Genomic DNA, 26,925 nt, shown 5'->3' with positions numbered 1-26,925 from the left:
CTCTCTGACAATAGCAATTTTGGAAATCACTGGAACACGAGAAAAATGTCGCCACTTTAGACTTTGAAATGTGTTAAGTTCTTGTCCCAATTCTGGAAACAGGCATTATGTATTTTTTAGGGAAACAAAAATATTCTGCAGTATGCTTCTTTGATATTAGGTATTATTGTGTTAGATATAAAATAAATCTTCCCAATAAAACACTTAGTTTACTTTGGGTAACTCAGATTTTTGGTTTTTTTCTAGATAATCATTACCAGAAAAAAGTATACGCAAACTTTTATGCTAAAAAAATTCAAGATCACTAATCATGGAAGTTCAAGAAAATTGCAGATATATGGCTTCTAAGCAACAGAGCTCACTACAAAATTTAGAAGAAACCTATCAAACTACTTATTTTAAGCAATTTGATCATCAATTTAGAAAATATCTATAAACAATACTACTCAATTTTTTTATACATACACATATGTAGGCTATAGAACACACGGAAATGTAATATAATATCTGAAAGACTATATAGATTATCTCCACAAAAATTAACATGTGTAATCTTCATATAAAAAACAAAGTCAACAAAGTCTCAGATAGTACACACATTTTTATTTATCCTGTGCTTGCTGTATTTAAATATAAGAATACACACACATGCATACATACAGACACACATAAGTGTTCATGTTCTGGTATGAATTTTCTTCTTACTTACTCTATCACCTTTAAGACCCATGTCACCTTTGAATCCTGGAAAACCATCTTCACCCTAAAAAATAGAAGTAATAAAACATGTTGAATGATTTGTTTGAATGAATCTAAAATATGGCTACGTAATATATGAACACTGATAATTTCGGGAAAATTGTTCTGAGAAATGTGCATTGTGTTGTGAAACTTCCTTCTCCCTATTCTAACCTTTATTGTCCATATCCTCTCATTTTCTATTATTATTGGTTCTAAGTTACTCTGGGAAATTCTTCTCAAATGTGTCCATTAAATCTCCTTTATCTTATAGGGGAAATAACCATTCTCTTTGTAACAACATATATTTTATGCCATTTGAACAAAGAAAAAGTAAATATTTAATTAATTATCATTTTAACTCTGGAATACAAGAAATTTTGACTACAAAATAAAATGTCTTTACCCTTAATTTACTAATTCATACCAAAGAATATTATATCATGCATTTTGTAACATGTGCTTTAAAAATGCCTTCTAGTTCAACTTGTGTTCTATATTACAATCTCTTTTCAGATGAAGAATAAGCAAACCAATATTATCCTTTACATGTACATAGATAACACTCATTATCACAAACAGACCAATAATACTGAAAATTGGGCCTTCTTTAATAAAGAGAGCAGAGATTTTGACTATGGAAATATTTTATACCATTCTTAGTGAAATTTAGACTTTTAAAACTAGGCTTCATGAGCAAACTTGCTATCTCTTAATTTAAAGAAAATAAAATGAAAAAATTAAGTTCCTAAGGAATAACCACTCAATTTTTCAATAGCATTAACTGAGCCTTACTCTGCATGGAGTATTTCAAGATTTTTATTTTAACAATAAAAACTGAAAGCAGAACATTTGCATTAATTTTGGTACAAATGGAGTAGAATGGGTGTTCGGAGAAGAGAGACAATGATGATGATGAGGGTGGTGGTGGTGGTTCTGGTGTTGTTGGGAGTGAGGCAGGAAGTCAGTTGAAGAAGTTTTTTTTTTTTTTTAAGATTTTATTTATTTATTTGACAGAGATAGAGAGAGCCAGCGAGAGAGGGAACACAAGCAAGGGGAGTGGGAGAGGAAGAACCAGGCTCATAGCAGAGGAGCCTGATGTGGGGCTCGATCCCACAACGCCGGGATCACGCCCTGAGCCAAAGGCAGACGCTTCACCCCTGTGCCACCCAGGCGCCTCAGTTGAAGAAGTTTTGACAGGGGAGTTAGTATCTTAATTAGGAGTTAGAGAATGGATGTGACTTGCAGAGTTTGAGGAAAGGACATATCATTGGGTCAAGTATGTGAACACAGCTAGCAAGACTGGCACATATACACATCCTACTGCCAAATGGTCTCTATAAAAAACAAAATTAATCACATCAATTTTTACTTTAAAGCAACTCAATGGTTTCAAGTCACTAATAATGAATATAAGCTGCCAATTCCCCTCCCCTCCTGACCATGATCTAGCCCTTGTTTGTCCACTTTGGCAGTCTTACCCTTGGTCTCAAATCTCCCCTCCACCCCACCCAACACCCTGAGATTGAGTACTAGAAAAACTGAATTACCTGTATTTCCATTTGTAATTTTTTTTTAGATTGTATTTATTTTTGTGAGAGAGGGGGGCAGAGGGAGAGGCAGACTCCTCACTGAGCAGGCAGCTCCCACATGGGGCTTATCCCAGGACCCTGGGATCATGACCTGAGCCGAAAGCAGATGCTTAATTGACTGAGCCCCCCAAGCTCCCCTCATTTGTAATTCTTCCATTGGTTTCCGTTGTCATACACACACCTGCAAATCCTTTGTCTTCTCTTTCTACCTCTGTTTACCTTTACTCTTCTTTCCAGACTCAGTTCATAATTCTGCTATAAAATTTTATCATGAGCTAAATCTCCACACTACCCCCTACTCAAAATTAATCCCTCTGTCCTGTGTGCTCCCTCTAAGCATTTATTATTGTAACAACATGCCATTCTGCACTTAGTAGATCATAGTTCTTTCTTTAACTAAATGGTAGAAAACAAGACTTATGCCTAATTAGCCTCTGCACCTACAGTGCCTAGTACATTTTTGGTCCTTAATAACCATGATATTTAATAAACATTTACTAAATGGACATTTATTAAGTGATCATGCCTCAGTGTGTGTTTAGCAAGGTATGTTAAGGTCCAGAAAATATCAGGTAATCATGGATATATGAGACCTAACCCTAGAAAAGGGATTCAATCTAGTATTTTGCCTAAACCTAAAAAGTCTAACAGGTCTAGAAGTTTCCTTTAAGACAAAAGCATAAGGTTTTCAACATTCTGGCTATAAAGTAGCCATGTATGTAGGATTCTCTCTGTACTGAATGCAGTCGGGCAATAATAGAGGCCTAAAAGCTGAAAATGACCATTTAACTTCCTATTGACTATTGTCTTCATTACCTTCTCCCTAGAGAGAAAGGTAATTACACAGTTGCCAAATTTAGTTTAAAGAACACTACATTCTAAGTCAAAAAATCAATAACGGTTTTTAGGATTTTTCCAGGCAGAAATTTTTGTTTCAGGAGAAAACATAGTGGACTATATGCTATTTCTGTCACACTTTTGTTTTCAATACATTCACAATTAGAAAATAAAGTAGAGAAGCAAATAAGAAATAAATTAGGTGACTTAAATATTAGGTATATCCTTACAATAAGTGGCAATTTTATAAACAAGCGACACTATCAAGTTACTAAGTTTTCCAGTCCTAAAACTATTAGGTCTAAATTAATCTTCAAAAAAGAAAAAAGGAAACAGTTTTAGAAGATGCATAAAAGAGGATTTCATCTATGCCATTTGGTTCATTTGATTATGTTGCTTAAGGTCGAAGGAACACATCTGTCTGAACAATGGAGAATTTTAATCCTAGTTAAGGTACTTACTTGCTATTTCATCTTTAGCTAACAATTAATGTTGTTATGTGGGGAAAAAAAAGTTTGAACTTCCTTATCTCTTTTGAGATAGTCAATCATAATACATACTCAGAAAAACAAAATAAACAATCAATATTAAAATTCATAAAGATTTAATGATTCTTCACAGACTCAGAAAAAAGGGAGAACTCTTATCATTAGAAAAAAGTTTCCATAAACTTCTATATAAAATTTCTCTAAACCTAGACTAGATAAAATAACAGATGTAAATAAAATAAATGATAAAATAATTGGTATACCTGAAAAATACCTGAGTGATTATTTAGGACAAAGTTCTCATTTTACAGATTTAAAATAAGGCTCAGAGAAATGAGACAATCTGACTCAGTTTACCAGTCTAGTTAGTATGAGAACTATAATTGGAACTCAGAACTTTAACTCTCAATTTAAAATTTTAATTATTTTTCTCTACACCTACCTGTTGCTTCTGAGACCATACACATTCAAAACAACAAATAATCTAAAGTTATTTTTCTACATCTAAGGAGCAGACATTTTTTTCCTGGGTGTTTCTCTTCACATGTATCTCATCATCTATAACTGTATTTACCTCTGTCATTTTGCCACTACCCCTTTTGCCAGCAAGTTCACAACTTTCCCATCCCAATTAAACACCTTTCCTTTAAATACTGTCTTTCCTAAAAATCTTTGGAAGACACTTATTCTGGAGACAAATTTGAATTGATACTTAAATGTCTTAAGAAGAAAAATTCCAGGGGTGCCTGGGTGGCTCAGTCCATTAAGCATCTGCCTTTGGCTCAGGTCATGATCTCAGGGTCCTGGGATCAAGCCCCACATCAGGCTCCCTGCTCGCTGGGGAGCCTGCTTCTCCCTCTCCACCCAGCTCTTGATCTCTCTCGCTATCTCTGTCTCTCTATCAAATAAATAAATAAAATCTTAAAAAAAAAAAAACAAGAAAAATTCCAGAGACAATACATGTGATATATATATATATATATATGTATATATATATATATACATATATATATATATATATATATATATATATATATATTCATTCAACAGGCCTTCTGCAAATAATTACAAGTTCAACCCTGTCTGATCAATCATTGTGCTCAGCTGCTAACTCAGTAAGACACTATATCCTGAAGTTCATCTGTGATGATAAGAATGAATTGGGATTTTCATCAAAGTAGCTGAGTTCATTTCAAATGCATGACATTTTACATATAGAACTGAATATAATTGCATAACTTGACAATGTGTCAATATGTTACTTTTTATTTTTCAGAAAAATAAGTTATAATGGATATAAGTCCATCCCTTTTTGTTATCCATTCCTTATTGATATCAAATCCACACAAGATGTTGGGTTTTTTTTTGTTTGTTTGTGTTTTTTTGGTGGTTTTAATAACATTATGACTATGGGAATAAAGTTATCCTTAAAATCAAAATTTATATTCCATAATTTCTCAATAAAGCTATAAACATTTTATTCTAAACCTTAATTTTTAAATGTAATATTATAGTAAGAATTAACAATACTGACTGTGAGTAATGCCATTTTATTTTAACATAATCACTGAAGGATTTGTGGGATCTACACTGACTGACATTAAACATTTATGTAAAAAAAAAAATTCTCAATTTCAGTTTCTTTGTCCAAAGACAAACTACAAATGCTCCACAAAAAATCCCACATTCTTTCATCCACCCCTGCCTACTTTTAATCTTTATTTCCTTCTCATTAATACTTTTGCTTTGCATACAGTATAATGTATAAAGACTTCCTCTTCCTCCAACTGATTTAGGGTACTTCTAACTTTTGCACTGCGTTTCAGCTTAAGAACTTTGGGGATTTTAGCAAAGAATGAAAGGAATAAACATTCCTCTGTTATGCATACAACTGGATATTGTATAAACCCTGTAGCTAATTTATTCATAAGGCAACTCTATAATTTATAAAAGGTAAACATGTGCAAGAAAAAAAAGGGATACAGGATTAATTCTGTTTATGACATATCTTTGCTTCTGTTCTATAATTTAGTCCTCACTCCAAGGTGTAATCTTTTTCCAACAAAGTTTCCAGGATACACAGTACAAAATCAGGTTTGCATTGTCTGGTATCAAGTAATTATTTAATATATTGGGAAATGAAATATCTGTTGAATAAACTTAAATTTCTGGTCTAATAGATATATGACAATTAAAATCACCTAAATAAATTATATTTTACCTTTTCACCTTTAGAGCCCTTGAGACCTCTGACACCATCTGCTCCCTATGGGATAAATTAGAAGAATTAAATGATTGTAACATTTTGCATTGAAATTACATGGTGTGAAAAAGAATAACATTTACCTTTACTCCTCGGGGACCAGGGTAGCCAATAGGACCCTGTGGACCAGGAGGACCCTAAAAAAGATGCATTGCTATTTAAATAGATAATACATTGAAAGTACTACTCATTCACACACAGTAATTTTACCAAATAATCTACAAGAATGTGACATTGTTCTACTATTGGTAAAGATTACTTAGGGAGTTTATCATTTATTTCTAAAGTCTGATACGATGAACAACCCATGTGACCAGCCCTACCTACTCCAAATTTATTGTATCATATATTTTTGCAAAAAAAATTTGCAAAAAAAAAAAAGTGAATAATTGCATGATTAATAACTAATTTCCTGACCTGAAAATATCTGGTGTCCTCAATGTCTAAGAGACAAATATTTGTAATAGAAATCTGGTATAACTTTTGTAGAATTCACATCATAAAGAACATGATCAAAATTGCATATTTTCCACAGCCGATTTCATTTAATTAATTTACCTAAAGGAAACAATTTTTAAAATATAATATATAATTTCTATAGTAATGCTGTCTTTTAATGCTATTTTAATAAGAATCTAAAAGTAGCAAATCTAAACAAAATGATCCTACCCACTACTAATCCAAAATAGTATTAACAATAAATAAGCTCTTATTTTAATATTTTATTTAGATATTTTGATAATCGTTGCTCTTACAGTTAAATCTCTTTTTTATAAGTTAACAGAGAGTAATAAGTAAAGATAAAATTGGGGTGACATAAACAGTTTATTGATATTTAGTAATTCTTACCCAATTTCATTATTATCATTTATGGTAATTTATTCCACATATACTACATATGCAAAATCTGAATTTATCTCTGATCATGAGGCTATTTATTTAAAAAATAGATAATACAGTCTAATTTATAAAGTTACTGATACAAAATTAAAAGTTATCTATCTAAGACACATCTGTTTATTACACTCTAAACAAAAATAACTACCAGGACATAATTTATATTTAAATTATAGCAAAAATCTTCAGAAAGTAAGGACATGTTTAAAGGTAGATACAAACTATTTTCTGGTACTTACTTTCTAATATTCCTATCCCTAAGTGATCGTAGAAGAATATATAGCATAAAGATGACCAAAGTAAGGCATTTTCTCTTAGACGTAAGGGTACAGGACATTTACATGGATACTTTGTAACATACCAGAGCACCCTTTTCTCCAGACTGGCCTTCTTTTCCAGGATGACCCTATATTTAGTAAAAACATAATACTGGTAAGATGCAATATTAATGGTAGTTTATAACACTATGAAATTGTTCCTTTTTTTTCAATCTATTGTTTCAAAAGATATTGAACATTTTGCATCACGTCATATGGCTCTAAATAACATTGGAAATTGTAGCATTTGGAAGGAAACATAATAAGCTTATATTTTATGGATGTAAGTTTCACCAACTACATAATGTATTTGAGAGAGTTTGGGAAAAGTACATAAAACAATAGAGAATGTTCATTAACAATTCAACCCCAGTATCAATTAGTTCTTACATAAAGATGTTTATTTCAATATGACTTCTATTTTGCATATTGATCAAATAATCAAACATGCATCTTCAAAAGGCAGCTAAGGCATATGAATGGGACATTTGAAAATATAGCACGATCACAAATACTAATAGTGTTAATAATAAATTATTGAGAGTCAGTAAAAAAAAAATGTATAACTTCATCACAATTACACCCAGTAAAAATTTTGTATGCTAGCTCTAAAATATAAGTAGTTTGAGGAGATAAAAAGAAACATAAATAACAAATTTTTTAAAATAACAACTGCAGGGTTGCCTGGGTGACTCAGTCATTAAGCATCTGCCTTTGGCTCAGGTCATGATCTCAGGGTCCTGGGATCCAACCCTGCGTCAGGCTCCCTGCTCAGCGGAGAGTCTGCTTCTCCCTCTCCTCCCCGCTTATGCTCTCTCTTGCCATCTCTGTCACTATCTCTGTCTCTCAAATAAACAAAATAAATAAATAAAATAAATAAAATCTTTAAAAAAAACAACTGCATATATTATATAATTACTTATTTTAATATTATGCATTGGGGTACAATAAACATTGCTATATTTCTAGAAAAGGTAGAAATCTCTGAAAGTTGAGAAATTTTCATGGAAGATGTTTGAGGAAATTTACTAAATGGTGAGAAATTACTCCTGGACCCTCAGGAAACATGTACTTTGAAAAATGAGAGAGAATGGGAAAGCACTTTCTATGGGGAAAAAAAAAAGACCACAGGACAGGTATAGCAATAAATTCTCACAGAATGCTGAGAGAAAAGTGAGTGGATGTGTTTGCCTGGAACTGACGGTTCATGAGGAAGTAGGAAGATCTTGAAATTCTTGCACCAGAGTACTAGAATGAGCGTATCCAAGGACCACTGCATGATCCTAAAAGATTTTGCAATATGGAAGTGACATGATGAAATGGTATTTTAGAGGGATCAATGTTTCGTTACTGGTTCAATTTGTTTTTATCACTGACTTCAGAAAATCACTTCTAAAACACATGTAAAATCTATTTTTGGAGATAATATATAGAAATTTTAATGACAAGTAACTATTACTTACAGGAGGCCCATCAGCCCCAGGAAGTCCTGCAAGGCCTGGTTTTCCTTGTGGTCCCTAATCAAATAGAGAAAGAGAATATTTTATTTTAAAAAATGAGAATAATGAAAAGTCTAACTTTTACATAGGAATATGCTATTAATAAAACAAGTCACTGGTTTTTATCTATATATCTATATCTATATTTGCCTACCACAATAAACTAGAGCTTAGAGAATAAAAAGAAAAGCAATATGGGTCAAGAATATATTGACTTATACCATCGAAGAAGTAAACACTGCATATTTCCGTCAAAGATGTTAATAAGTGCTAATTAAAATAATTATATGGTAACATCAATGAAACATAACTAATTTTTAAAATGTGTTAAGAAATGTTATATTGTGACAGTTATTCATGGGACACAAAGAAAAACATAGCTAATATTTTGATGTCAAAGTATAAACCTAATATGCAGGTATTAAAACAAAGTAACTATTTATTCAACACATTACTCTAATTTCTTTTTACCCATGGAGGGTTTCAAATGTTTTTTAACATGCCATCACTACAGTTGGAACATAGTAAGAATGACCACCATAGGAAGTAAACTGTTTCTTGATAGGAAGATAGGCATTCTGCTGAGAATAACTAACTTATCAAGTCTCCAGAGCCCAAACAATTATAGCTTACTGATCAAATAATCAGGCAGAATTTAGAACCAATTGAAAGGGAAAAGCTATATAAGCAAGCCTAGATATTGGACATAATACCCATTTCCATTCTCAAGAGAGTATTTAGGACAAGTGTTGTATTTATATAGACTTATAATCTAGAGCCTACAAGAGATGTAACTTAAATCATAACAGAACAACAAAGAAATTGAAAATAACCTTTAACTTGAACAATTTATATTTTATAACTAAGGTTAACTGCATTTATTTAAAGAATTTAAATGTTTCAATTTACCACTCTGCAAAGTCATTTTCAGTCAGGTAATCTAACATTATGTAATAACCATTGCAAAACACTATATTTTTAATGGTAGTATTTTGTCAGTCACATAAATTATCTTTTGCTCTCAAGACAATGGTCTCATTTCTTTGAAAGAAGACGTAAAGTACAAATGCAGAACTATTTCATTAATTATTCTTATCAGCAGTTGTGATTTTTTATGACAATGACCTATGGGCAATACTACATGGATTTTTTGTTGCTGCTATATTTAAGGGACTAGAAATATTAAAAATCTTCAGCTATAAAATGATTTTATTTTAAAAATTAAGTTAACCATTCTGACTGGTGTGAGGTGATACCTCATTGTGGTTTTGATTTGTAGTTCCCTGATGGTGAGTGATGTTGAGCCTCTTTTCATGTGTCTGTTAGCCATCTGGAATCTTCCTTGGAAAAGTATCTATTCATGCCTTTTGCCCATTTCTTAACAGGATTATTTGGGTTTTTTGGGTGTTAAGTTTGATAAGTTCTTTATATATTTGGGTGTTAAGTTTGATAAATTCTTTATATATTTTGGGTACTAACCCTTTATCAGATATGTCATTTACAAATATCTTCTCCCATTACATAGATTGCCTTTTAGTTTTGTTGACTGTGTCCTTTCACTGTGCAGAAGCTTTTAATTTTTATGAAGTCCCAATATTTTATTTTTGCTTTTGCTTCCCTTGCCTCAAGAGACATATCTAATAAGAACCCACTGTTTATAGCAGCATGATCAACAATAGCCAAATTATGGAAAAAGCCCAAGTGTCCATCGACTGATGAATGGATAAAGAAGATGTCATATATATCATATATATACATATATATACATATATATATATATCCATACACTTAAAATGAGTGAAATTTTATGATGTGAAATTATACCCCAGTAAAGCTGCTTATTTTTTTTAAATTATATGTTCACAGAAATCAATGAAAATAAGGGGAAAAGGTACTAAAAAGAACCAGCTAGCACTGTACTGTAACTACAGGGGACAGGAACTATTAGTTAAGGAATCAGCAGAAGAAATCGGGGAGAAAGACATCTCTTTAATTAAAGATTTATTCTTGTTTTGATCCAGACATTGAGTTATTAACAAGAACATCTTTTGCCATTTATACGTGAAAAATGGTGAGAATGATAACTTCACAATTTTCTCTTAATCAGATCTTGCTAGAAACCCTTTGTCACAGGCAAACCTAATGACATTTTTTTAAATAATGAGAAAGAAAAGGAGAACCAAAATGAAGAGAAAACATTCATTCATACCAGTGCATTTTTAAAATTAATATAGCTGAGAATGTCACATTTGGAAGCTATCCAAATGGAACTATGTGAATTTTATCATTTCTAGTTCAGAGATGTATGAATGACTTCCCCTCATACTGTACTCTCAGGATTTTACTCCAGATTAATTCCTTATGTGCTGAGCCGTCTCGACATCTTATCAAAAACAGAAGGCAGACTTTGCTTCTGCCTAAGGGTGACAACCCCAAATTGGTGACCAGGCATTACCAGAACCCCAGAGTAACTTACTTTTTCACCAGGAGGACCGATTGGACCTTGTGGACCAGGAAGACCCTATTTTAAAAGAATTTATTTCATATGTCAGGAACCACATCATAAGAATACATTTTTTTAAACAGAAAAATAACCTTCTATTTCACATGAAATGAGTCATGAGAATCTATATACATTCCCCACATTTCCCAGAAAGTTTTGGAACACTGTGAGGCATTTTACACAGGCTACTCTTCTGGCAGTGGGACTGTAATGTGATCCTAGTCAGAACCCTTCTGCAGGTGTGGCTATTCGTGCTGGCATTCCATGAACACTGAATGACTCATTTTATTCTTGGAAAAAAGGGGCCTCTGCAAATTTGCTCAAATTTTTAAAAAAGAGAATAAAGAATTATCTTCCTACTTTCGCGTTGCAAACATTTTTAGCCCTACATGGAAATGCTGAAGCTGCCCGTGTTCTCATGAAAAGATACCATCTTACCCCATTATCTCAAAGGAGCTGCAGTGGCATGGACTTACCTGAGGTCCTGGATTCCCTTGCTGACCTGGAGGTCCAGGTTCTCCTTGGGGACCCTGCCAGAGAAATATATAGAGTCTTTAATAGAGCTATTTCACGTAGTTGTTTTCTTTTTTTCTTCTCAATTGAAAAACAGTCCCCAAATCAGTTTTCTCTATCTGGAAAATCTCATAAATATTAATGCTAGCAGAAGCTAATGGACTTAGCAAAATGTTATTTTTGCTATTTTATTTGCTGTTATTTTGTAAATTTTTATTTTAGATATAGCAACAGAAGTGGTTTGTTAGTACCTAGATTATAGAAATGAGTTATTTTACAGATGATTTCTACATACCATGTTTCCTTTTGGTCCTGGGGGGCCATCTACACCTGCAATACCCTTCAATAAAGAAAAAAGAATTATGTACATTTTACATATATGCAAATATTTTTACATATGTAATTACATATATAATATATATATGGATGTTTATAAGTTTAAACGCTACAACAGAAAATTTTTTAAAATTTAACCTAATAACCTGACACCCACTAGCCTAGGGTGACTAAAAATCTTTTTAGGATTTAGAGATGAGGAAAAAAGCAAGGTCTATACTCTCCTATCCGTGTCCACTTTGGAGACAACCTAGCAGCATTTTCCACTGTGTGTTGGAAATTTGACATGAAACACTAAAGCAGATAAACCAAAAAGAAGAGGAAAGAAAGAAACGGATGGGGGGGAGAATAATCAGTTTAACTGCCAGTCAGCATCATTAGGTCTTAGAATATAACAAAGCAGTAAATACCTAGCTGTCTACTGAAAGCTGTCATGGCCTTAAGATTTAAAATGTCTGACAACAAGCTTTCCCTAGAAAATTCTGAATACTTCCAGCAATACATACAGGCTGCCCAGTAGGTCCTGGAGTCCCCCTTGGTCCCAGCAAACCTCGTGGACCCTAGAAGGGAAACCAAAAAACAAAAAAAGAAACAATATGTCCTCATAAGAAATGCCCTCAAAATACACTTCCTCCTCCAAAGAAATTTAATGTAATGTTTAGAGTAAAAATATCCATACATCTTCTATTAACACACTGCCTGTGGTGTTTAAAATACCATTTTTATGTAACACAAATATCTCACGTTTATCCTGATCCAAAAGTCAAAATGGGTAACACAGAGTTTAGCACATAAACTATGTATCTTTGATTCTATAAATTTACATATGAGTCACTTGGGAAATTTAAAAAATAGGAAATAGCTTAATATTTTGTCACTTTTGTGTCATTTTCTGATTTGAATGGCAACACTGAATCTTATTAAATCTTATGATACAATCAGACAGTCTATACACATCAAAAAATCCTGGTTTTCTTGTTTTGTATTAGGTAAATTCCTTCTTCAGAGAATATTCATAAAGGGAAAGAAACAAACAGGTATTTAAGCAAACTATATGTGTGGGTGATAGAAATCATTTTCCTGAGAGATTTTTTAAAATTATTATTCTTTAAACTTAATCAATCTCTTCTCTTCTTTTTCCCCCTCCTCCACCGGCTCCACCTTCTTTTCCTTCTTTAGAAAAATGAGTACAGTAATTTACTGCCTCTCCTACTCCCTAGCGCCATCATGCCTTTGAGTTGACAGGCTCTATAATGGGACAAACTAGGACTGAGATGAAGAGGCCTGGCTCTAGTCTGGTGTTTTGATTAACTAGCTTTGGGTAAACCTCCCCAATTCAGTTTCCTCATTTGTACAGTTTAGTGGAAAAAAATAATATAATTTAGCACATTTTATCCTTATATCTGATATATACTAGGCACCTAATTTTTTGTTCCTTCTGGCTGTTAAGATCCATTTATCCTAAATATATGAATGGATTCTGGAGCCATCGATGATATAAAAAAATAAGATAAAACGAAGAAATAGCAACAAAAACTAGGTAAGATTTTTGGCTGAAAAAATGTTCTGTTTCACATTTCTTTCCTTTCAATTGTCTAAGACTTTCTGTATAACAAAGCTCTATGTGCCCTTCTTTTAAAATGTTTTCCCATAATGATTACCTGGTTTGTTAGCTTAGGTGAGACTGCTATAGTCACCTGAGTTTATTATTGACTTTATAGGTACATCACCAAGAACTATTCTTCTGAAACAGAGTATTATTTTTTTAAAAAATGAAAGTTGCTTACAGCTTCACCTGGAAGACCCCTAGGTCCTATTTCTCCATCTTCTCCCTGTCATTGACAAAATGAATGGTAGGGTAACGCAATTAGACAATGTATCAATTCAACATGACTTTGTTCTCTTACATTTTCATTTCAAATATTTCTTAAAAGAAATTAAATTTAATATACCCTCATTCCATCTTCTCCAGGAGGACCAGGAGGACCTTGGGGACCCCGTTCACCCTATTAAATAAATATAAATACAATTAGAAAATGAAATAAAGCAGAATGTTTAGAAGTCTATACTACAGCTATCCTGCTGAATATACAGACAATTTGGCAGGAAAACATATACTTTCTTTGTCCTCAGAACACTGCAGAGATAAATCATAATTTTACATTGACTTTATATATTACCGTGCTAGAAAAAAAATGTTCCTTCAACTTGAAAAACAAAAAGGTTTGAATAAAATACCTAAAATAATTTTCAGACAATTATTACAAACTAAATCATGTAGAAAATTATTTTGCTGAAGATTGTTTTAAACAGATACAGTTTGGTGATTTTAATTTAAATTTTTTCTGCTTCTAAGAGATTCATAGTGAATCAGCACAACTAACTATAGCTAAAGAAATTTTGGATTTTTTAAAAAACTACATCTCTTGACGTGGGGTTGGTATACACTAAATTATCTTGCTAGACATCCATAGTGTTCTCTTTTCTTTTTTCTTTTCTTTTAATATTCTCCAATTTACGTAAAGGTTGTCTTATCTTCATTCCTAACTTCTGGAGAAGAAAAATGTGAAGGTCCAAAGCTTTATTTTGTCTGAGAGACTTCCTCTTTGCTTAATTTCTCACTAAAAATATCCACTGGATTCCTGTTCAGCATGGTGGTTTGTTTAGCTTTTGCAAATTATAAGCTCTTGCACTGGATTGCAAGCTTATATTATCACAAGAAATAGCTTGTGGTGTATCTCTCTATGGGCACCATGTAACAAGATAATAAAATACAGTGCCCAGTATATTGTTATATTGATTGACTGCCTAAAGCGGACTCTATTAAGTATATTTCCACAAACAAAATGTAAGAGGGAAATTAAGGTGATTATCAAAAATTAGAGGCAAAATTAAATCTCCACACTCATCTTTCTATAAATATGATATTTTCCACATACATGTAAAGATTCTGCCTGAATTTACATTTGGATGATTAATGTTTAAAAGTAAAGAACTTATATCGATATTGCATGTGTAATTTCTATTTATCTTTCTTCAAGTATGTACTAGATGTCATAACTTACTAAATTACTAGATGCACAAATATTTAATTTTCTTTTTTGATTTCTTAAAGTCTATCAATTCTAAAAAAATTTCGTAATATTCTTGTATTATCTCAGTATGCAAAGTGACAGAATGGTATATCTTACCCTGTGACCTTTGTCACCTGGCAGACCCGGAAGTCCATCAAATCCCCGATCCCCCTGTAAAATCATCATCATCATCATCATCATCATCATCATTATCATCATCATCACATTCTCAACCTAATTCTATACTGTAATGTAAATATGAAATATTCGTTCATATCAAGAAACTCTATTTTAAAACATAAAATTTTCAGGAGTGAACCGACATACAAGATCTGAGTAAATGAATGTATGAGCTCCAGACCTTTGCCCCAGGTTCTCCTGGCATTCCTCTTCCTCCATCAGCACCTGGACGACCCTGAAAATGCCAAGAACATGACTAAGCAAAAAGGATTCCTCCTGGCACAGAGTAAAAGGAAACAAGATAACTGATGATTTCAGATGCCCTCAAAATACACAATGAAAACCAGTCCTACCCTTTTTCCAGGTTTTCCCGTTGGACCAGGCGGACCTTGAACACCACGAGGGCCCTATATCAAAACATTGCAATTTATTCATTTTATGGAATTCTTGATCAATAAACTGAATCACACAGAGACAGGTGGTTTTAGAAATGTATATCCTCTTAGCTTTACCTGAATTGTTTTAACATAAATTATTTCTTACGTAAAAGCTCAGATAAAGCAGAAGATAAGAGAATCGATTTTTCTAAAAAAAAAGTCATATTATTTCATTAAGTTTATAGAGACATCTGATTACAATTAAACAAAAGAAATACAAAGTGATAGTTTAACCTTTAAAGAAAATCCTCACTTACTTTATTTTCAAAATCTTAGGGTTTTACATTTCCCTTGACTGAAAACACTCTTCACCATCCATCTCATTCCTCTTCTCTTTCCAAACCCTTTTTCCTTCACCTTTCTCCTTTATCTTTTGGAGATCCTCTTCCCCATATTTATTCTTTTATTCAACTTACCACATGGAATATAATTGCCTTTTTTAATAGTTGAATCTCCCATTAAATTGTTAAGTGCTGTGGTTTTAGACTCAGTCTTTTCTCCATTATACTCCTACAACTTAGCAAAGTGCCTGGTACATGTTTCTTTCCATCATCTACAAAATATTGGAGGACAATTTGGCGATCCCAAATGCAAATTATTGCCTGGTACCATGCCATGTCAGATTAAAGGTTAAAGATTCTCAATATGTTTCTTTCTTGAAGTAGTACAATATAATATTATGTCAACAAACAATGTCTTTGGTGGGGCTTAATACATATATTTTTAAAATAAAATTACACAGCTAATAATAGACCAAATGTAGTTCTAGTATAAACATATAGGTCTTTATATTTAATTAACTATACTTTTCAAAGTTTAACAGTATGCATATGATGAGTGTGGTAGCAAATGTAAAATACATTTAAAATTGTGAATATTTTTTATCACTGTACAATGTTGATTATAGAAATATGAAATTAAAGTTGTCTAATAATTAGAGTTTTAAAAGAATATAGCTTTTTAAGAAAACTTTTGTTGTGAAATGACTTTACCCTGTATCCCAGCTGGAAGGCAAGGGTCAATAATAACAGCACAAATCTTAATTTTTAATGAAAATGATCCTTCTTCATCTGATATTGTATTTCTTTGGACTTGAGTTCAGGAAAATCACAAAATCCATGACAACTACTGAAATGTTTTCAGATTCAACTATTTTGTAAAGGGGTGAATTTGATGAAAAAATTTATAAATTTTCAAAAGCTTAAACTCCTTAGATTATTCAAATAAGGACATTTCAGTATTTTTATGGAATTCTCAGTTAAGTTGCAATGCTTTCCATCCTTCTATGGTAATATTAACCAACGATGATAAAGAAGGCTGCCATGTTCTGAATTACCCAATTATCTTTCTCAATTTTCTTTGATTTTTTTCCCCAATTCCAAAATAAACTGTAGTGCATCCGTACAAAAGAATACTACTCAGCAACAAAAAGGAATGAGCTATTGATGCACTCATCAGCTATGATGAATCTCAAAGGCATTATGGTGAATGAAAGAAACCAGTCTCAAAACGTTACATAATGCATGATTTCATTTGTACAGTACTCTTGAAAAGAAAAAAACTATGGTAATAAAGAACAGATCAGTGGTTGTCAGATATTAGGGGTTGGAGGGACGATGTGACTGTAAAGTATTGGCTCCAAGAAATTGCTTAAAGTTATAGAACCATTCTCTATCCTGATGATTATGGTGGTGCTTACAAAGAATATATATTGGTGTTACAATTCAATTTCACCTTGTAATATTTAAAAAATAAAACCAATTTTATTTTATTATTTTTTAAAGATTATTTTTATTTCAGTGGGGGAGGAGCAGAGGGAGAGACTGAGAGAGAATCTCAAGCAGACTCCCCGCTGAGCACGGATCCTGTCTCAGGGCTGAATCCCAGGACTCTGAGATCATGACCTGACCTGAAACCAAGAGTCAGTTGCTTAACTGACTGAGTCACCAGGCACCCCAAATAAAACCAATTTTAAAAGAAGAAAAAAAAATTAGTGAACGGCCACTTGAGAGTTCCTGCAGCCCAATCTGAATTTCTATTTATTGAGTATATCAGGAAGTATTTTCATTTAAAAATAAATGTATTTTTAGGGGCACCTGGGTGACTCCGTTGGTTAAACTTCTGACTCTTGATTTCAGCTCAGGTCATGATCTCAAGGTCCTGGGATAGAACCTCATGTGGAGCTCCGTGCTCAGTGTGGAGTCTGCTTGGGATTCTCTCTCTCCTTCTCCCTCTGCCCCTCTCCCTGCTCACACTCTCCTTCTCTCTCTCTCTCTCTCTTTCTCTCAAATAAATAAATAAAATCTTAGAGCGCTTGGGTGGCTCAGGTCATGATCCCAGGGTCCTGGGATTGAACCCCATGTTGGGCTCCCTGCTCAGCGGGGAGCCTGCTTCCCTCTCTGACTCTCATGCTCTCTCTCTCTCTCACTCTCTCTCTGTCACAAATAAAGTCTTTAAAAATAAATAAATAAAATCTTAAAAATAAGTAAATAAATAAATGTATTTTTAAATGTCACATTTGTTTTTCTGATTTCTAGAAAAGTTTACTTCATAAGGTGCTTATATTGAATATTTCTATCTACTTACTATCATTAAGGGAAAAATAATACTTTTAATTTGGTACCACGTAAATATAATCTAAGATCTTTCTAAAAATTTCAGCTCAGATGTTCTCAATTCTCATAATTTCCTCAGTTCTACAAAAAGTTTGAAGTTAGCATCTTTGAAGTATGTTAAATATTCTTTCTGAAAGTTTATGTTAGATTTACTCTTCACAGAAAATATTGTGGGTTTGAGGCAGGACCACTAAAAAATACAATTGCAGTAGTTCTGCCCTGCTCTGTGCAATCTCAAGTCAATTTAATATTCTGAAGGCCTATTACTATCAAGCCTTTTCCATCCTAGCTTATTATCTTCTTTTAATATTGTTTAAATTAATCAAGTTATTGGCAGTCAACTGGCCACTAGGGATTTTTCAATTAAAGGAGGTGATGTGAACTTAAAAGTAATATAAGTAATTTCTTTACTCATAAAACAGATGGCAGATACTTCAATTACCCTACAAGATAAAATGAAGTCAAAAATAAAATAAGTGAAATAGGCTATTTTTTTTTACCTGAGGACCTGGATCACCACTCTCACCTTTGGCACCAGATGAGCCAGGCCCCCCCTAAAGAAAAAAAAGTAAGAATATAATCATTTAATTGAGCAATAAGTCCTTAACTACTTTTATCCTACCATTTTCATGTGAAATAGTCAAACACTATTCAAAATATATTTCATCGAACTAGTATAATTTTATTAATTTATACAATAAAATTTTCAAACCCTTTGAAATACATCTCTTTTCAGATTTATTGTATTCCAATGTGTAAACCAAATTTAAAAGTCTCTATTTTACACATAACTACACAGAAGCCAATTTCAGGAAATCACATCGAAAGTTTCTTTACTGTGTGTACCATCACAGTACTTATGATGATACACAAGGCACTATTTATTATTATACTCTGATGCAGTACTAGAGGCAACACATTTTTACTGAATCAGGTATACACTGAATCCATTTATACAGCAAGAACTTGGCAAAATGTTATTGCTTTTACACTCAGAAATTTCTCAGACACTGAATTCTATAGCAATAAAATGTCAAGAACAGATGCTACAACTATCATTTTAATTGTCCTGAAATAATGTCAAAGCATTTTTTCCCAAAGTGGTTTGTTTATTTCCCACAAGAATAAGTCCTTATGACAAAAAACCTCTTACAAATGTTTACATAACTCAAAAAGTGCAATAAAAACCTGGCACATTAACTGGAAAAAATATAAAATCACTTTATAAAAATGTTGTGAGTTTTAAAAATAAATACTAGGCTGTTCATTCCCCTAAAAAGCTTTAGAACATTAAAATTGAACACGGTGATAACAGTTACTTCACATGGAAGAAGTATACTTTGGGTCTTTAAGAAGTTTCTGATTTATTTAAATCAATATATATTCAAATAATGGTGCATTGAATCATTATACAAAAAGATCAAAATTGTGCTAAGTCTGGAAATGTTAGCTATCTAGAGCCTCCTGGTGGCTCTAAAGGAAAATAACTATTAATCTGACTCCTAAGAAATATGGAAAATGAAGTAACATGAATATTCTAATCTTGAAAGTTAAACAATAATAACCTTCATACTTCTAATTAAGAATCCTTGCAACTGAATTTTTTTCAAGAGAAAACCTGAGGTTCTATATTAAATCAGATTATTAATCACTGAATTGAACACATTTATAGGACAATCAATTTGTTTTTAATTAATTTACTGCCCTATATTCTCTGTATATAAGCACGACCTACTCAACAAATTATAATTACTTTGTCCAAACACTTACTCTAAAAATTATCATGCAACAATTGACAGTAACAGAATAGAAAAAATAACTGCAATATTTTCTACATTCCCTGTATGTTTTATAATATAAGCCTCTACTGGTCTAGAAAAGCAATCAGACACAACAATTGGATAAAGAATTTTTCACTGGAAGAATGTTTATGTTTGTGTCTTAATATATTGATGTAGATTTTGTTTCTTTTATAATAAAATAGTTTAAGACTCTAGAATGAACAGATATTTGAAAGTCTTTCATAATTTGACATTTTGGAGCAAAGTATAATAGAAGAGAAAATGGTGAAAAGAAGCAATATGTTTTTCTCTAAATACCTACTTTTAATATTTAAGCATGCTAAAGCTTCCCATAACAAAGACTTAAGCAGTGAAATCAATTAATCTTGTATCCAACGTATGACATTGAGAAGGTGTACGCGGTTGCCAATCTTTTCTCCTCGCCAACACGCTGTGAATGACTGACCCGCCATGATTGTTTGGTGAAAACAGTAACTGCTAATGGAACATGCTTTCATTGCTATGCTTGTCAGGATGATATGGAGGAAAATTCCTTTAGAAAATGTAGTTTTAGAGATCCTGGAGTGATATTTTTAAATTAGGTAACATATGGCGGTATTTCTAAACATGCTTGACTGTAGGAATCAGCCTGGTGCACTCATTAAAAATATAGCTTGCCACATCCAACCCTGAATCTTTATCATCAGAATCTCAAGTACAGGGCCCCAAGAACTGTTATTTTTAATAAAATATACAGATAATTCTTCTGCCCCCAGATTTATAAAGCATTAGCATACTGCTGACTTTCCCTACTCATGTGAATTTGAGTTATCACTAACAAGCAATGAAATATTAACTCTATTTCTTTGTTAAGTAACATAGATTCTTCCACATTTCTTATTATTTTGCTAGAATATATGTTCTAGATGAGCCCATATCATTGAGTATATACCTGAGTGTATACCCTTCAAAATATATAAGCTATACAAATTTTTAACCGAATTAAGATTACCATAAATTTATGCAACTACATAACAAATCTTTGAATAAACCACATGAAGAAAACTATTTATTACCCTACTAAGATCAGTAAAACAGATTAAATAATTAGAAGACTATTAACTTGATTCAAACTTGAATAAAATTGTTTTGCTGTGTCTACTAAGTAAATAAAATGTAAGATTTTAATGTTCATAGTAATAATTTCTATAAACACCATTATTTCCATAAAACATACTGAAAGCATATAAATTAATGTGAAAGAACAGGAGGAATGGCTTTTTTTAAATAGAAAAACAAATACTTAAAATAGAAATTATTTATTCAATTAATTCTAAAATCAATTAGAACCGAGGTTGGACTCCTACAGTTTTCTTTTCTCTTAAGAAAAAATATGATTTGAAAAGAATCTTTGTGTTTTTTTGTGAATTGCTACACTGCGTAACATTTGGTAAAAGTTTCAAAATATTCGAAGATACTTTTTAAAAACCACTTGGAAAATATTAGCTTGTTAGCAAGCTTGCATGGAAAAATAAAACACTGTCATTTTCCAAGAGTGTCCAAAAAACAAATTAATTTCTCTAATATCTGAAGCACTTTGTGGAATATTGAAGGCAAACTGAAGTTTAAGCCAATTATCCTGCTTTCTCCCCAGATTATGGAATAATTTAACTGACCTCAAACATTTTTTCTTTCTTAATAAAAATTCTATTAAACACAAACTTAAGTCTCAATAATTTAATGTCAAATTGAATTTTAATAACTTGGAATATTGTGCAAATAAATTATGCTTATAATTTGAAAAATTAATAGATATGACTCAATTATATTTTTCATTGCATTTATTTGATTTGAAAATTCTTCACTGAAACTTTTTTTATCAAAACTTACTGAGGACTGAATTGAAATAGACTTTTAAAATGGAAGCAAAATCAATCATAAGTAGGTATATGTATCTATTTTCATTAGCTAGAAATGTGAACAATGCTTGGCCCAAGTTGCACAAGGAACTACTAATACATGGATTTAAACATACGTTATCTTATTGAGTAACCTACCACAGGACCCGGTCTTCCAGTTAGACCCATTGGGCCAGGTGGACCTCTCAGAGCAATCTAGAAAATAAAGGAAATCAAACTCAGGGATGTTTTCCTGGACAAGCATATTAAACCACAATATTCATTTGCACAAGCTACCTGTTAAGTAACAGATGATCAACACAGTTATAATAGCTACACACCAGAAAGAGTGCCTGATTACTGAAGAACTGCAAGTTTCTAGAATGACAAATGACTTAAATAAGTATCAGATGTTCTTTAAACTGCTGTATCTTGTATACAATCTTGCACCATATGTTATTATGATTCATTCAATGATAAGTGTTAAAATAGATTGTAGTATAAGATATCTAATATTTTATAATTTTTCTACTCTGAAGTGTACTTCAGAATAAAATATAGCCTTCTCTTAAACATGCTGGCACAATTATCATTGAAAATCCTTCTAGAGGTGAAGAATTTGAGGTGCTTTAAATAAAAAGTTTCTAGCAATATTTCAGGGAAAACTATGACAACTAAAGCCAGATAGCAAGCAAAATTTATCAGAAAATATGCTAATACACTTCTTTTTAACAAATGTTAAATCAAATTTAACATTACAAGAAAAATGCATTCATTTTGTATACTCATAGGCATGAGAGATTGATTACATGCACTATTGATACTGAATATTAGAAACATGAAATTAACATACTTGAAAAGCTGGAACAAGTGGAGTACAAAGGGTAAATACTTGATAGATGTTAAGTTAGTATGGTGAGCTATTTTTGAATATTAGTGATTCCAAAAGATGAATATTTAGATTATCAAAACAGATATCCAAAAATAATACTGTAATAGAAACAGTATGTAAAATCATATTAGAAAAGTGCATGAGATAAAAACAGTAGGATCTCCAAAGTTCCACTACTGACTCACCATGAGATTTTTGACAATATACTTCTTAATCCTTGAGATTAAATATCTGAAAAATTGGAATTATAATGCTTGCTATCTATTTCCAAATAGGTTAAAAGGACTAATAAAATGAAGAATTCAATGGCCTCATAAAATATTTAAGCTCAAATAATTACTTTAAATTTGTTGAAAGTAATATAATTTGTAAGATGAATTGTAAGAATCATTAGCAAATTATTTTAAATATTTTCAGGTGAGTGTTACACCAAGATCTAATAAACAAATTCTTTAATATTTTTGTCTTTATACGTGATGTAACCAAATAATGGCATCTTTTCAGATTGACAGACTTAATAAAGATATAAACAAATATGAGAATAAATTATAATCTTCACTTATGTTTTCAGATATTTTATGCACTCATAAATTTATGATGATAGACTTATAAATGTTAAATTTTATATACTCATAAATTTACCCAAAGTTATCACAGAAATTATTTATATCACTTAAAAAGTGGGCCCATATCCATACCAAATGTAAGCCCTTTATTTTTTTCCTTAAAAAAATCCTGTATTATGAATAAAAGTATTATACGACTTTCAACTCTTTCCTAGTCCATTCTTTAGACTTTTTAATTGCAGTGAATTTAAAAAATTATAGGTCTTATAAGATATAGTGGAAACTTTCAGCTGATAAAGGATTATAAACAATGGATTTTGTAAAAACATTATAGATTATGATGATTAGAACTTAAATACATATTTGAAGGTTTCTTTCTTATATGAAAATGCTTAAAAGAACTTAATTTCCTGGAATATTTGGGATATCATGAATAATTCATTAGATTAGGAGGAAAATTATTTCAAACCTTATTCCCTTATTTTTTTTTAATCTTCAGCTTCTGTCTTAGTAGACAGATTGTATGTGAGAAATAGAGAGTGCTAGGCATAAACCTATCGATACCCTTCGAAAAAAATTTAGAAAATTTGTGTTTTGGTTTATGTGTAATTGCTAGAATTATATATGGCAATACTGCAAGAGTCAGTCATGTAACTTTAATATTCAATTACAGAAAATATTCCTACTGGAAAAAATAGATCATCACCTTAGTATTTTTTCTGTCTAAATTCAATGTTGCAGACACACATGCACACACACGCATACACACACGCACACGTGCACACACACACAATCTGATTTAGAATCAGCTTACAGGAATACACGTTCGTTCTTTCTTACCCGGGCCTGCTGAAGAATCGCCTGGGCCTGAGCTTCCTGAGCAGAGATGGTTGGTCCTTTGGAACCATCGCCACCATAACGAAACTTAGAAAAGAGAACACAGAGAAGTTCAAAATTAGCCTTTGTCAAAAAGGTGCCTTAATTACTAATTAAAAACTATTTACTGAAAATGGTGGGATTTTATAAAAGTACAAGGTAACTTATATGACTCAAGATACTTAGATTTTTCTTTTTAATTCTCCTGCCCATAATGGAAGTTCTCTGGACCATGTTTACCATTTGTAGAAGAGATTAGAGACTTCTGATTCTAAATTCCATAGTCTCTGAAAAATCTGGAATAAGTCATCATATATTTTTACCTGTACAGATTTTACCTATTTCTATTAATTCATTTGTAAAAAATCCAAATGTACTCAGTTCAGTGGTGGTTATAGATCAATTGCTATTTTGTGGCGCAAACTTTTTTTTTTTAAATTAAGATTTTATTTATTTATGTGACAGAGAGACAGCCAGTGAGAGAGGGAATACAAGCAGGGGGAGTGGGAGAGGAAGAAGCAGGCTCCCAGCGGAGGAGCCTGATGTGGGACTCGATCCCGGAACGCCAGGATCACGCCCTGAGCCGAAGGCAGCCGCCTAACGACTGCGCCCCCAAACTTCTGGAATCTGTATGAATACAGAGGAAATCACCCTTGAGATATATTTGTTTTGTTTACCTTTTCTTAAGTAATTATAATAGGAAACTCACCCTCCCAGTGTCTTTGCACAAAATTCTAAAATTCTAAAGATCCTTTTAAATTTTAACTGAATATGCAGCATCAGTCAATTCCTTACTCTACCTGATTATTACTTGAAATTTTATTACATTTAAACAAATTAATCGAAGTTCTTTCCAGGAGAACAAGGGCAACTTTAAAAAGCAATCTTATGGTAAAACAATTTTTGAGCAATGAATAATGACAATATAGATATATTTTCTTTAAAAAGTATCAACTGTTATCTCTATGGTGATAAATAGCATATTAATATGTTAAGTAACACATGAAACACATGTTAATCATATGACTCAGGATGAAGCACATGATTGGAAATATTAAGAACAACGTCTAAGCTTTGTTGTCAAGCCTAATCAAATAATGAAACCTTAGTTCTAATGCAGAGATTGATATTTACCAAATTTTTGTTTTAATAAAATTTCATTTCTCAACGCTGCTTGACTTCAAGTATCTCTACCTCATACAATGGTTTTTAGTTAATTGCTCTGTAATATGGTTCAGCAACATTTTTCAACAATAAGATGATGAAATATTAAGTCATCTTTATAGCAGTAAAAAAAATCCATACCGGTAACATTAACATGGTACCAGGAGGACCAGGTAGACCATCAGCCCCTGGTAAGCCAGGACGTCCTGGGGGACCCTAGGAAAGTAAATCATCAAAATTAATAAATCGAATAAAGAATCAAGTTTATTAGAAGTAGAATAAATTTAATAACATTAGTCTACATTAACTAATTTGCACTTGTCCTCCCCTTCTTGGTTAATCTCCTTTTAGTAAGTATACCTAGAAAGGTTTTTTGTTTTGTTTTTAAGTGGGGCTTGAACTCATGACCCTGAGATCAAGACATGAGCTGAGATCAAGAGTTGGATGCTTAACTAACTGAGCTACCTAGGTGCCCTGCAAGGGTTGATTTTCTTTGCACTAGTTTTATAGGATTTTAATAATGCACAAAGTTATTGGTTACTCAAGGTTGAAGGAAAAACAGGGAAAGAGATTTTACAAGGAGTTTGGACTGACAACACAAATGGTCTATTTTAACATGTGATTCAGGACATGCTCTTCAAATTAGAATTCAGGTTTATTAACTCAGTCTATCAAAATCCAACTAAATATTCATCAGAGTTTGTGGAAAACATGTCTCAATTCAGACTAAAGAACCGAATCTAATGTAGCAGGTTCATCTCAAAGTGGAAATTTGTTGAAAATAAAAGTTTTCTTAATAATTACAACAGATAAGTGCACATTGTTCATTCTCACTTCTAAAATTATAGTTAGAAAAGTTAAACAAAATGTTGCACATTGAATTCACAGACTTCTCCCCCTTTCCAGTGAGAAGGATAACATGTCAAACTTGCAGAATATATTGTAATTATTTTAATCTATGTTTTATTTTTTTGTTATAAAGAGTCTTCCACTTACCCTCTCGCCAGGGTCACCAGGGGGTCCAGTGGGGCCTTGCAGACCAGGGGGACCCATAAGACCCTACAGAGAAATAAACCATGATCTGAGTCAGATCTTATTATCATTCAGGCAAATACATCCTACTAATATCAAAAAAGAGCTCATTTTATATTTCATAAATATATACTTGTCTCCCAAACAATTGCCCTATTTATCTTCCTATGAAAAGACAACGTATAGGAACCACCCAGTAGCTAGCTTAACGCTTCCTCTATGAAGCTGCTCTCAGGGTGGAGGCAGGCATTCCAAGGAAAAACAGGAAAGGAGAACATGCCAATATAAAGTCCTGAAATAGAAGTGGGTTTGCAGTTCTTAATGAAGAAATGGTATACTCAATTAGGCCTCAAAACTGTGATAGCAAACTTGAAAAGTAGAAATCGTTTAGCTTGGAGGCATTTTTACATTTTCTTTTATGGATAAA

General features: G+C 32.2%; 1 protein-coding gene across 1 annotated transcript in view; it reads right to left on the bottom strand.

Moving 5' to 3' along the window:
* Nucleotides 1–26,925, bottom strand: part of COL11A1 (collagen type XI alpha 1 chain) — a 561,059-nt gene that overhangs the window by 89,206 nt on the left and 444,928 nt on the right. Inside the window, exons 20-38 of the mRNA XM_057310420.1 lie at nt 26,463–26,525; nt 25,608–25,682; nt 24,267–24,350; nt 22,128–22,184; nt 18,790–18,843; nt 15,591–15,644; nt 15,419–15,472; nt 15,175–15,228; nt 13,936–13,989; nt 13,771–13,815; nt 12,490–12,543; nt 11,943–11,987; nt 11,611–11,664; nt 11,108–11,152; nt 8,596–8,649; nt 7,177–7,221; nt 6,002–6,055; nt 5,877–5,921; nt 710–763 (exon numbers count right to left, since the gene is read on the bottom strand). Coding sequence (XP_057166403.1) covers nt 710–763; nt 5,877–5,921; nt 6,002–6,055; nt 7,177–7,221; nt 8,596–8,649; nt 11,108–11,152; nt 11,611–11,664; nt 11,943–11,987; nt 12,490–12,543; nt 13,771–13,815; nt 13,936–13,989; nt 15,175–15,228; nt 15,419–15,472; nt 15,591–15,644; nt 18,790–18,843; nt 22,128–22,184; nt 24,267–24,350; nt 25,608–25,682; nt 26,463–26,525 — 1,044 coding nt within the window. The remainder of the gene's footprint in view (nt 1–709; nt 764–5,876; nt 5,922–6,001; nt 6,056–7,176; nt 7,222–8,595; nt 8,650–11,107; nt 11,153–11,610; nt 11,665–11,942; nt 11,988–12,489; nt 12,544–13,770; nt 13,816–13,935; nt 13,990–15,174; nt 15,229–15,418; nt 15,473–15,590; nt 15,645–18,789; nt 18,844–22,127; nt 22,185–24,266; nt 24,351–25,607; nt 25,683–26,462; nt 26,526–26,925) is intronic.

This window comes from Ursus arctos, unplaced genomic scaffold (genome assembly GCF_023065955.2).
Source record: "Ursus arctos isolate Adak ecotype North America unplaced genomic scaffold, UrsArc2.0 scaffold_12, whole genome shotgun sequence".
Lineage (NCBI taxonomy): Eukaryota > Metazoa > Chordata > Mammalia > Carnivora > Ursidae > Ursus > Ursus arctos.
This window is presented reverse-complemented; position numbering and strand designations above follow the sequence as displayed.